The sequence below is a fragment of the Accipiter gentilis genome, chromosome 17 (genome assembly GCF_929443795.1).
Source record: "Accipiter gentilis chromosome 17, bAccGen1.1, whole genome shotgun sequence".
NCBI lineage: Eukaryota > Metazoa > Chordata > Aves > Accipitriformes > Accipitridae > Astur > Astur gentilis.
In genome coordinates, this window is record NC_064896.1 from 27269478 (window position 1) to 27282756 (window position 13279).

Sequence of the window (13279 nt, forward strand, 5' to 3'; positions counted from 1 at the left end):
ACCATTTGATGTGGTAGTGCAAAATCAGGGTAAGTTTGTATTTATTTTATTAGGATTGTTGTGAAATTATGATAAATCTCATTTGGATTTTTTAGCAATATATTAAAAGCTCTAACTTTTTCAAAAAATTGTAATCATGAGAGGAGATACTAGATTCAAAAGAATTTATTGTGAAAATGTGTTGCTGAAATAAATCCAGTGTCATCTAGTTCAGTGTGAATGCTAGTTCAATGTCTTGTCTTAATTTGCATGGTGTGAATTTTTATAATGGAAATATTAAACCCTACTTAGATGGCATTAGTTCTGTAATTTGGGGTTTGAAAGTTGTTTAGCAATAGTAGATATTTGTGGCAATTCATTTCCAAGGTAGATGTATTTCTATAAAACCATTGCTCGTTGTTTACTAAATTTAAGTTGGTTTTAGTGTCTTGTTCATGCTGTTCATCATCTTCGTGAGCTGTACTATTGACAGTGTTTGCCACAACTGTATTTGTGTACAACACAACAAACTTAATACTGTATTAATCAAAAAGGAAGGCAACCCTAAATTTAAGATAACTCTTCTTAAAAGAAGTTATACACAAAAAGTTCATTATATACCTGAAATCAGTATATAATAGGGATATTAACTTTCCACTGATGCTCTGCCTGAAACTAGTCTATTTTTATCTCGTGTTTTACTACTGTTGCCTTTCAGTTTCTACACCTTGCAGCTCTGTCATTTCCATCACTGTCACTCTCTTCACCACCTTCTCTACAGTGTTTTCTCTACTCTGAACTTCTTCCAAATCAGTTGTCTTCAGTTCCATCCAAGAGATCTGGAATACAGCAGTCCCCTTTGGCTACAAGTTCTGGATTTATCCATTCCCATGCTGTCTTAATCCAGTGACAAAGTGATGTTGCTCCAGGCTGCTTTGTTTTCCTTGTGGGGTTAGCATATGCTTGCCTGCCAAGAGCCATTCTAAATACAAATACTTCAGATGGTCTTTAAAGGGCCTTGTGTGTTCACTACCTCAAGCACCTGCAGTTTTGACATCATTTCTCATCCCATATGACCACAATTTCTTTGTTCTCCACAGCTGGCATTAGATGCCTTTTGAACATGTCTAACAACAAGTGTTCCCCCCTTGCAGCAGCACATTTGGTCTCCCATTCCAAGTGATGTTCAGCCAACTTTTTATTAAGTCTGTAGACATCTATCCCTTGGTTTTGTCACCTAAGGGTTATTGCAGTAGCCAGCTACTCCTTTGACATTCTTTTATCCTTCACAGTGCCAGCTTATACCATCTGTTAACACTGCCAACACTGGTGCGATATTTTTTTCCCTCACTAAGATATGAGGCTGGATTTTGCACCCACTTCTTAAATGGTATAATTGGATGGCCTGTGAAACTAAACCGGCACGTCAGTTGTGATCTTTACATAATCTGATCATGTAGTGCTGGAATGCAGCAAGTTTCTTGGTAAAGTTGGAATGGAGTTGCTGGAAAAGTGAAGTTCCCTGCTATAGGAAAATTTGCATCATTTGCAGATAAAACAGCAGCTGCCTTTGAATTCTTGCCCTGAGATGTTTTGTCCCTGTGTTGTCTTAAGCTTTCAGTTTAATGATTCCCCATGCAAGGAACTTTCTATCTCTTCTTGCATATAAACAAATTCCACAATTAATTTTCTACTTCATGGATGTGTTCCTCTTTGGATCCATTGAATAATTTCTGCATAAAGTTATCTCATAAACATTTTTGGTTTGTTTCTCTTTCTACATGTTTGCCTCCATCGTGTAACACTTCCTTCCAGCCACACAATTGTTTTCTGCATGCAATACCACCATGAGTTTAAAGTTTGCATCATAACCTCACCTTATGCTTTTGATACGTTCCCTGTACTGCTCATCTCCAAATGATTTGCTGTTTCGTGGTTAACCTGAAGTGTGCAGGGAGACTTATAAAACTACCAGAAATTACACTCCAGTTCTCTGAATTACATAGAGCAGCTTTATAAGCTGGGGAGAGGCAGGGATCTCATGCTCTTTTTGGGTCACCCTAGTCAAAACAGAGGCTATTTTGGGCATGTCGGTGCTCTTTCATCACTAGCGGGCCTCCCCCGCTCACAGTCATGTTACCACAACCACCAAAAAGGAAGACAAAGACACCAAATTTGAAGCTAAACTACTTGGAAAAAACATTGTATTCCTTTCTGTGTCAAATACAGTATTAAGCATTTTATTCTGTTCTTACCAAGCAGTATTTTTTTAATATCTTGCTAACTTATTTTTCTCATTTTTGAATCTTTAAACAACAAAGCGCAACAAAGCCAAATGTGTTCAGGGCTAGTGATCTGTGGGATTAATGTCATGTGTTCTGCAGTAGCAGGAAAATAGCTCGTCCTTTATTCCTAATTTAGAATTACATATATCTTTTTGAGGTGTACAAATATGTATTGGCTCTTATGGTCTTCTCTTCTTTGTTAATAAATCTAGCTATTTTGCTGCTAACTGCTGAACACTATTTCCACCTTAATTGTTGGGTCTTGAAATGGGTACATTAGAATGATTATTTTTAAGAAGTTATCTGGCAGTTCCTTCCTTCCTCCCCTTTTTTCATTCCTGGGCAGTACATTTAATTAGAATAAAGTAGTGGGAGACTCTTCTAGAGCAATAGGAGTTTATTGCCATGCAGGTGGAGAAGTACTGTCTATTGATAAAACAGTTGCTAGTATATTTATTACTGAATTGATTATATTTTTATATTTAGTTATCTACCAATATAACATGAGGATCCTAGGTATGCTAGCTTGTCTAAAAGAGCTGAATACTGCATATCTGTTTTGCAGTAGTAGCAAAGAAAGCTACTAGTCTGTCAGTAACCCCTTTTCAAGACGTTTTGTGTGGTAGTTTTTTAACATCTGTAACTTCTAAATATTTTATGATCTTGGATCTATTCAACAATACAGTTCTGAAGGCAGGGAGATTTTGTTCGGTTTAAATTGTGAGAAAATGATAAATATATAATGTAGGATCTTCAAACTGTAGTATTGCTGCTTATCTTCTGAATTCTACACTTGCAGGTATGAATAAAAAGCATTAAACAGTAAAAATCGTCCAGTTAGATGAAGTTGTTTTTTTCTAAACTTCTGAGGAGAGCAAGCGGAGACTTAACCATATACAACCAGCTTTCAAGGGCAGCTTAAATACACTTTTTTCAGACTTTATCCTTTTTTTCCACACAGACGTATCCAAGCAGCATTGCATGCTTGTACCCGCAACACTAGTTTTTGTCTCTTGGTTTATCAAACATTTTTGGCAGCTATTTATAGGGATCTTGTGAGCTTCCATTGTTTCTGTAAGCTGAATTGTCAATATTAAACTTCACTCTCTTCTGTTTCAGAATAACAAAGGAAATGGTGTCATCGTAGGAGATGAAAGCTGGGTTTCACTACATAGCCTTTCAGAATATAATTGCCAAAGTGTGGGTCTCTGAATATAATGGTTGTCTGAAGCTATGCCTGAAATTCTGACGGGCTCACTGTTGCAGACTGAAATTGACCAATTAAATGATTACTGTCCCAGTTTCCAGCCTCGACAGCTTGATGGACAGTACTGTTTCGATGGCATGGGTATCTGATGTACTCATACGTTTCCACAGGTTTCAAATCTACATGTTGAGGAAAAATGACTACTTTGGTTCAGACTTAATTTGCTGAACAGAAAATTGCAGCAACTGAGAATCTGATTGACAAATAAGTCTGACATCTTCACTTTGTGTTGGCAGTGTTGGTTAGAGTGTCAGTAGCAGTTTCAGACACAAATTTCTGAAAGGCAAGATCCAGCATCTCTGCCACTCTGAAATTTCCTATCTGGTTCAGCTTACGTCACTATGTAGTCCTTGTATGTGTGCTGTGGCTGCCTTAGTGGGTATATCATATAAGGCTGAGAAAGGGAGAAAGCGAACTATTGGAAAGAAGATAAAGTAAACCAAATGCAGTGTTTAAATGGTACCGTCTAGTTATAACTAGTTTCTCTTTGTTATTAATAGCTATTTCTGTAATTGTAGGCATGAGCTGCTAGAGGAAGCCAGAAGACAAGGTTTGCCTTTTGCACAGTGGGATGGGCCTACTGTTGTTGTGTGGTTGGAGGTAAGTGGTGCTTCCAAAATAAATAATTAACCCCCCCTCAGTGTACAGACTTCTGAAGAATCTAAGGTTTTGGAGCCAGGAATGTTGTCCAGATCCTGCTTACTTCCTTTTTTTTTTTGTGTTTCAGCTGTGGGTTGGGATGCCAGCCTGGTATGTGGCTGCTTGCCGAGCAAATGTGAAAAGTGGTGCTATCATGTCAGCCTTGTCTGATACAGAAATACAGCGTGAAATTGGAATTAGTAATCCTCTGCACAGACTGAAGCTGAGGCTGGCCATTCAGGAAATCATGTCACTAACAAGTCCATCTGCCCCTCCCACCTCAAGGACGGTAAGGAAAGTGACCTAGCATTAAACATGTTTTAGAACCATTAGAATTTCCAAAAATTCTACCATAACCATGTAACTGAAAGGACTTGAGCTTCAAATAAGAGTTTCTGGAAACATTACGTTGTAGAGGAACACGTGTTTTAAACATAGGCTGTTTCTTCCTTTTCATGGAAATTAAATGAAGGAATAACTACATTGTCTTTCTTAAGGGAAAGAGAAGTATATATCAGTGTAAGTATATAATCCAAAATATTTAGAGTACATGTTATTTGCTTCATCTTTTGGCCTCAGAAGAATTTATAACACAGATGAAACACACATGTGCATACAGAAATTTGTAAAGTAGTTGGAGGCTCTTTTAATCCATGTATAAGGCCATTAACTCCAGATAATGATACAGACTACATAAACTAGGAGTCCACCTGTCTCTATACTGTAGTAAATTTAGACGCTTAAGGTTAGTGTGAATTCCCTCTCGTGAGTCTGTCTGCCCTGCATTCTAAGGTTATTTCTGAGATTCCTGGGGTTACGTATTAGACTACAAATGCATTTTTCGGATTAGAGCAGAGTCAAGTGTTTGCCCATTAATTACATCAGTGTAAGCTGTTTATCTCATTCAATTTTGTTAATATCTTTGAAGAAAAGTGATCCATGTTAATAGGCTTTTATTCCATGCCATTACTTTCAATAGATATACCTATACTTAAGACTTTAGAAACCATTGCTTTTGCCCATGCCTGCTCCTTACATGTACCGATTGCTTATATGTTCTGCAACCTTTCCTCTTTGTTACTGCTTTCCTTTCACTGGATGGGATTGGTTCCCTGTGGGGTCATATTAGACCACGGGAAATGTCTGGGTAACACATGAAGAAATGGAAAATCTTACAGCCACACAACAAACGGTTAGTTTACAGTGTTGCCACTTCTGTTCCTTAGAGTGCTTTTCCCACTTTCTGAACATTTGAATCAAGTGCCTTTTGGTCTTTTTTTTCTTTTTCTTTTTTTCCTTCACATTAATTCATTAAAACTGTGGATCATTGCTTCTTCTAATTATTAACCTTGTAACCTGCATATGCTAGGGTTTTTTTTTTCCGGAAGGGGGGAAAAAAAAAATCAACATTGATAAGATCGTAAACAAAACTCTTTCTAATCTGTAAAATGGAGCTCTGATTTGATTAACTAATAGACAAATTGAATTATTTGTGCAGAAATTTCTTCTCTCCAGAAAACTTAATCAGTAGATGGATTTTGCAACCTCTCATATGAAATAAGTGCCTTGTATATTTTTTTACAATGCATGATGCTTGCTTTATCTAGACTTTTTTGGTGTGCAGTAGACTTAGAGTCTTGCAGTGCGTCTTTAACTTTGATATTCTTACTAAACTTAAATACTAATATGTATGTGTTCTTTTGCTTTTCTAACCACGTAACAGGAAGATGAGGAGGGAAGCTGGGCTCAGGTTGGAAACTTTATGTAATATTATAGACTATATGTAAACTGTCACAATAATTAGAGCATGAAAGAATCTGTTTTTCCTTTATAGCAGTTTCTCTTAGTGACTCTTGGTGTGGCTTGGGGATTGGGAGAGGGGGATACTACAGGCTTATTATCTCTGTATAATACATGCTTGGAAGATACACTTTTATATTTAGGCAATTTAAATATTAGAATATTTTCTGGAACTTCCAAGATTTGGTGGTTCATCATTGAAAACTTGTGAAATACTTTGTTACATAGTACATGACAAAAAAAAGCTACGGATAAAGATTTTTAATAATAGGGCTGTCGGGGGAAGAATATTCAGAAGTCTTTGTTGTCATTATTTTTTGAAATATTTATCCTCTAGCTTATCAATCACCAAAATGTAGTTACTCTTCCTTAATAAGCATTGTTGTATTCTATGCATTGAACATACTAGATCAAATTTTAAAATTATTTCATGACAAAGTGTGGAGTGTTTTGGTGGGGAATGGCTTTCTGGGAAGCCAGAAGTTCAACAAGAATATCTGCCATGTGCAGAAAGTCCCTGTTCAACCTGGCCGCTATCACAGGTGTGCTACAAGACATACTGAGCCTAGATAGTTAAGCAGATTTCTGTGCACTAATTCTGTAATCCTCCTTGATTAATTGTTTTCCCTTAAAGTGGTGACAAATCCTAATTGTATCTTCAGGTGTTGAGATAGTGGAGTATTTTATATAGGGATATAAACAAAACTTAGGCTTTGCCTGTGACCTGTATCTTTGGACAGTATAGTCTCTTCTTGCTTGGCTGCCCTCCAGCCTAAACCTGTTTAAGTCCTATTAACTACATCTCAGATACTCATGTGCAGATCGTCGATGGTAACAATCATCGCTTGTCTCTCTGTTAAAAGAGTAACATGCTCTTTCAGTCTGCTATCTAGTGATGGCTTGAAGGAATGCATTTCTATGTGACCTTGCTCCTTTCTAGAAAAAGCTTCCTCTAGAGGGGAGATAAAGCTTTTGAATTTTAATTGCACAGTAAAAATGAATTATTACCCTTGACTTTTGAAAAAAAAGAACTGCTGAGTTTTGTTGTTCAAGGAATGATTAGATGCAGAGTTTCAAACTCCCTTATTTTTCTAAGTTTTCTCAAAAAAATGCCTGATTAGCTGGTCAAAACTACAGTGAAGGAAGTGGGGGTTTTGTGGGTTTGCTTATTTGTTTGCTTGTTTGTTCTATTTGTTTGGGGGTTTTTGTTCTTAGGATAAGGACTAGCATTTAGAATTGCTTTTTCTTCAGTAGTGGGTTTTTATCTTTTTTTTGCTTACTTGATTGGGATCACTTGCTGAAAACAGTTAAGTATTTTTTAAAAAAAACCCTGCAGTTGTGTTTTGTTTTTTTTATATCCTGTATCTATATGGTCCTGTGAAAAATAAGAAACCCCGCCTGCCCAGTTTTCAAGAGATACAGTTTTTTTAGCATCTCAACAAAATGAAATTCTATGGCTCTTGCTATCAAAACAGTAGTTTAGTCTTTTTTATTAGTTTTGGCATATTATTTCATATTCTTCAACATTAAATAAAGTCAGTTTTACTTGCTGATCTGAATATCTAAACTTGCTTTTCTTCATGAGGTTGACTTCTTCAGAAAACATACATGTAGTATTCAATATTTTTATTTGCTTATCTTTACAGCTTAAGAATTAAGTAAGCATTGTTTTATGTTTTACTTTTTTCTTTAAAATATGTTGTCTTAAAAAGCTTTTTTCTTTTATTTCTCATTTTAATAAGCTTATTCATTAATCTTTTAAAAACAGACGTTAGCATATGGTGATATGAACCATGAGTGGATCGGCAATGAATGGCTCCCTAGTCTGGGGCTCCCTCAGTATCGCAGCTATTTCATGGAATGTCTTGTTGATGCTCGAATGCTGGATCATTTAACTAAAAAAGATCTGCGTGGGCAACTTAAAATGGTGGACAGCTTTCACAGGTAAATAAATTTAAGTTGGAAACCTAACTTACAATAAATGTTTCTGTATCTGGTTCTTTCTAAAAAAATTTTTTTTTTAAACAGAAACAGTTTTCAGTGTGGCATTATGTGCCTACGAAGACTGAATTATGATCGAAAAGAACTTGAAAGAAAAAGAGAAGAAAGCCAGAATGAAATTAAGGGTTAGTGCATTATCTTCATCTTGGTCTGATTCTAACGTGTTTTCACTGATCTGCCTCAAAAATTTATTGGAGGGGAAAAGAAAGGGCATTAGAAGGAGGAATTATTTATAAAATATGAAGTGTTAAATAGAGGAGATGTGTCTGGATGCAGAACCCAAACAGTGAATCATGAAACACATCATTGAATCATTCAGTCATGCAGACATTTTTGAAACTCTTACTGCTCTGAAGTTTGAAACAAAACTAAATGTTTGGGAGAATGAAGGTCTTCACACTATTTTTCCCATAGAAATTTTGTCCCCTGTCTAATACCAGAAGTCTTTTCTGACATCTTGGACTAAAATTTTAGGGTTACCTTGTACAGAATTTGCTTAGAAGGCTCTATGCTTGCTCTTCCTCTTTTAAACTGTTGATATCTTTTGGTGGTTATTCTACTAATTGTGCCCGAGAATGTTCCCAGGAATTGCAACTAACTGTCATGAAACAAGCCTGTGTTGTGGCTGGTAGGCTTTTTTTAGCCTCCTAAATGGTATGGCTGCATCTATTGCCTATAGGGCATAGCTCCTTGTAACACGTAACTGTTCAATTCCTCCTGAGAATTGTTTGGGAAGAATGCTAGTTGACACAAGCCAGAAACATGCTGTGGATCGTCATAACAGTTCGATTGGTATAGGCATTCCTGAGTAGTGTAAAAAAACCTACTTGTACGAACATAGTTTTTGACATTTGGGCTGATCCTGTAAATGCTGCTCTACAATGTTTTTTACTTGAAAAAGTTTGAAGATAGGAGTATACTGATTGTTGAATTGTTACAGTATGAAATGCCTTCCAGTAAACTTCTATATGTTTACTTTCCACTTTAAATTTATGACTGTGGAAGGGTGCAGTAGTATGCATACACAAGCTGAAGGTAAGTCTGCATTACTAAATTGAACACCTTCAGAACTTAAAGGTAGACAAGATTATAAAACTAATAAATAATAAAGCTTTAAACAATAATAAATAAAGCTTTCTGTTCAAATTCAGTAGGAAGTGCATGAGAAACTGCTACAAGATTTTCTCTTGAGTAGTAATTTTTTTCCCCAAATATTTAATCTGTCTTGCTTGAGGTCCAAGCCCCTAAGTGGCTGTATAAAATAGAAGACCCTGTCTTTCCTATCTTCATGAACACTATGCCCAGCTGAACTTGTCTCCTAACTGTGACTGCAGCCTCCCTCTAGGCAGAGAGAGGAGATTGAGCAAGGACTATTCCTTCTGGGTGCAAGGAAAACCACTGTATGGAAAGGATCGAACACGGAGCTGTGCAGTCTTAAGCATGAAGTTTTGTTGCCAATTCAGAGCATTTCACGCACACCAAAAAGGCAGGGGCAGATTAGATCACAGCCTAAACGTTAAATAACAAAATTCCTTGAGGACTATTACTTAAAAGAATTTATGATGAATTGTGTATATGTGAAAATCAGTCTTGACACCAGCATACAGATCAAGAAAGGAGTCTTGTTTTATTTGTTCAGAAAAGTGTGTCATATAAATTGGGCAACTTTTTTTTTTTTTTTTCTCCATAGATGTCCTTGTCTGGAGCAATGAAAGAATGATCCATTGGGTAGTGTCCATTGGTCTTAAAGAATATGCGAATAACCTTATAGAGAGCGGAGTTCACGGTGCACTTGTGGCCTTAGATGAATCATTTGATTACAATGCATTAGCTCTCTTATTACAAATACCCACTCAAAACACACAGGTAAGCAAGAAGTAGTTACTTGATGGCTGATAGGGTTTTTCTCCCCTCTAGGAAGGTAAAAAATGGAACTGACTGTTTTTTTTCTAGGTAAGTGCCTGTCTTTCTATTCCCAGCTCTACAAACTTTAGAAACGGAAAGCTGTCCATTATCCTGTAAGAGAAAACCATAGAACTATGCTATGTTTTCTAATTGTTAGTAACAATCCTGGTTGATAAATTTGCTTGAACAAAAGATATTGTTTGAATATTTTCCTCATAGCCCATCTTCACAACAATTAGTGTAAAACTCATCAGTTTTATTGTTTGCTAGTTTTTATTCTGAAATAATTAAGTTTGAAGCACAAATCAAGAATTTTCATATCACAACAAAGGGAATGGGGAGCTGTTAAGTCTTCCTTAAATTTTTAATAAGTTACAGCTTTAATCTGAAAGTAACTTTTCATGTACTAAGTATGTTTATTAATCTGATAAGAGGTTATTAAACAATTTGGGTTATATTACATTTTAAAAATTACTATAGGTTACTAATTACTAATCTTTTGGAATTAACTTCCATTTCTTTTGTACTACAAACTTTAGGCTCGTGCTGTTCTGGAGAGGGAATTTAATAACCTTCTTGCTTTGGGCACTGACAGAAGACTTGATGAAGTAAGTTACTTGAGCTGTTGACCCATTTTATGGTACTGGGAACTTTCTCAGAACTGTTAAGTGAAAGAATTTAGCTTGAACCTCTCTAAGCTTTTTATTGACAGAATAGTGGCAGAAATCTTAACTTTAAATTCTTTGTCTTAGAAAGTTTTTGAATATGGCAATTTTTGTGTATTTAGGTAAGATCATGTTGAATATGAAAGTGTTGAGATGATTTGCAAGTTTGTTTTCTATAGCTTGGATGGTTAAGATCTAACAGCAACACTTTGGGCTGAATCTTCTACCCAAAATGTGGGAAAATTAGTGACCAGTGTTGCGGATGAACAAGCTATAATAAAGGCCCTGTATACCATGCTTCAAAACTTTGTCCTAACGAGCAATATTTCAAATAATTTTGGGTGTCTTTCAAGAAAGCTTGTGGTGTTAATATCTGTTGTTGATACTTGTTGATCCTGGTATGTTTGCAGGTGTGTTTGCACTTCAGAGTAATTTCTATTGGGCAGTCTGTGATCTTGCAGTGTATAAACTTCATTCAAATGTAATGAGTAGAAAACCAACAAACTAGGTGTGAGACTTCTGTAGACCCTGTGAACCCATAGTATAAAGGAGAGTGTTACATCTTTAACCTTTTAAGTTGCTCTAATTTAAGTTGGTGTGAGGGAAGAGCACAGGGGAAGTGTGAAAGTGCTGACTTAAAACGGCTTTTGGATCAGTGAGGCGAAGCATATACCAGTATGCTGAAGCAGGAGGCTGCTATGACAAACCTTGATTGGGGTTTTGGGGTTTTTTTGTTCATCTTTTGCCTAATGGACTTGTTGCATCCCTTCTGTGGCACATCCTGACAGCTCTGTTCTCAGTATGCATCCCTACTAAGGGTTTAATAACATCATCAGAAAGCAGCTTGATAGTCTTCCAAGGTATTTTTCCTTAGGGATTTCAAACTGAAAGAGGAGTTTTGAGGGAACAGATGTTTGCTGTGTTCTAGCAGCACAGGGCAGTTTGATCACAAAGATCTCTTCAATGAGGATACTTGTCTTCTAATTCTAAAAGGGGATAAATTTTAGGAAAAATTGCATTCAAAGGATCAAACTGTTTCTAAAGGTGAGGTTGGCACGTGGAGATGCACTATGGGTGTATTTGCATTGACACAATACCTTCACTGCAAAAGACATTTTTGGAAGTGGGACTTAAACTGTTGTTTTTTTGAAGTGGAATATTACTTCAAAGATGCAGATGCATTAATGGGGGGAAAATGCACCTGGGTAATTACAAGTTAAGTTTACCTAAGTGCTTAAGCAAAACACTGCACAGCAATATAGTTTTTAATACACTTTTTTTCCTCACTGTCACTTCCTGTAATTTGTAGTATGAGAAAGCACAATAGCTGTATCATCATTCCTGTAAGACAGAATTGAAAGTTAAAAGCAATTGTTCGAACTAAGCCTCTATATGTCAGTGTTCCCAAAGCAGCTTTTATGATCTGCTCCACTCTTCATATCCCCTAAGAATGAGTGATGTGACACTTACGAATTACTGCAAATCATAAAGTACAAACATTTGAAGTACAAAACATTTTCCTAAATGTGCCAAGCACGTGAATTTCCACAGTTACTGAGCTGAAGAGCCTACAATCTAGCAGGTGAACACAGATTGTTGCAAATGAAGACCTCTGCTGCTGTTGCACCTGAACCATTCTGAAAATCAACTCATTTCAGCGGTGATACATTTACTTAAGAATGTCAGTAATCCTTTTAATGTCAGTAACAATCCTACATTTTTTGAATTGCTAATGATATTTATCACTATAACAGGATGATGATAAGAGCTTTAGGAGAGCACCTTCATGGAGAAAGAAGTTTAGACCAAAGGACATAAGAGGTTTAGCTGCTGGATCAGCAGAGACTCTTCCTGCAAATTTCAGAGTTACAACCTCAATGTCTTCACCCTCTATGCAGCCAAAGAAGATGCAGATTGATGGTATTGATTTTGTATTATTTTAAGCATGATGCACTTTTTTGCTTGAAATTACAGGGGAATTAAGTTCAAATTACCTTTTTTGCTGCATAAAAGCATCTGCCTTGTGCATGGTTGTATATATAACACTGTGTTTAACCATAGAGTGCTTTATAATTTCAGGAAGCTGTAATAGATGTGGAGTTTCTTTTTACTTCACTGGAATAACAAAATGAGAATTATAGTTAGAAATAAATTTATGTTAAACTAGGAAAATAAAATTACATTTTAGTAGAAGTCTTCTAATCACGTGATGCATAATTTCTAATTAGCAGCAATTAGACTAATGTAAGTCCCACTTCTGAAATGCAGTAAAATACATTCAAAAATTATGTGAGTAAACTGTCGGATAATTTTGAGATCGTTAAAACTTGAGTAAAAGGTGCATTACTGCCCCCGCAGTGGTCACTTAAGTATTGATCGTACTTGAAATCACTACTTCAGTTATGGCTGTACTTAACGATCTATATGTATACGTGTGCGTGTGTGCACACACAGAGACGTGTATTAAAAAAAAAATCCAAACACCCCACCTGGAAGTGGAGGTAGATCATCTGTTACATGAGGTATCTTGTCTGTTTAAAAACAGTCTCTTTAGTACCATGAGAATAAATTTTCACTTGAATTTGTTTTACAAAACACAAGTAAAAATAAATGGAAAAAGTATTTAATTGGAACAGACAGGATGAGCAACTTCTGCATAATCTGTCAGAGTTGTCTCAGGTTCTGAAAATTGTATTTATGAGTAAAGCTCAAAGAAGCGACCTTTGCATCTGATGTTA

At 36.2% G+C, this 13279-nt stretch overlaps 1 protein-coding gene across 5 annotated transcripts in view; it reads left to right on the plus strand.

Moving 5' to 3' along the window:
- Positions 1-13279, plus strand: part of PPFIA1 (PTPRF interacting protein alpha 1) — a 59666-nt gene that overhangs the window by 41947 nt on the left and 4440 nt on the right. For 2 of the 5 annotated variants that reach the window (XM_049821264.1, XM_049821265.1), the window contains 9 exons: positions 4050-4131; positions 4259-4459; positions 5300-5362; positions 5894-5920; positions 7739-7914; positions 7999-8096; positions 9662-9837; positions 10416-10484; positions 12296-12461. In XM_049821264.1, coding sequence (XP_049677221.1) covers positions 4050-4131; positions 4259-4459; positions 5300-5362; positions 5894-5920; positions 7739-7914; positions 7999-8096; positions 9662-9837; positions 10416-10484; positions 12296-12461 — 1058 coding nt within the window. The remainder of the gene's footprint in view (positions 1-4049; positions 4132-4258; positions 4460-5299; positions 5363-5893; positions 5921-7738; positions 7915-7998; positions 8097-9661; positions 9838-10415; positions 10485-12295; positions 12462-13279) is intronic. The other 3 variants (XM_049821267.1, XM_049821268.1, XM_049821266.1) reach the window with 2 other exon arrangements.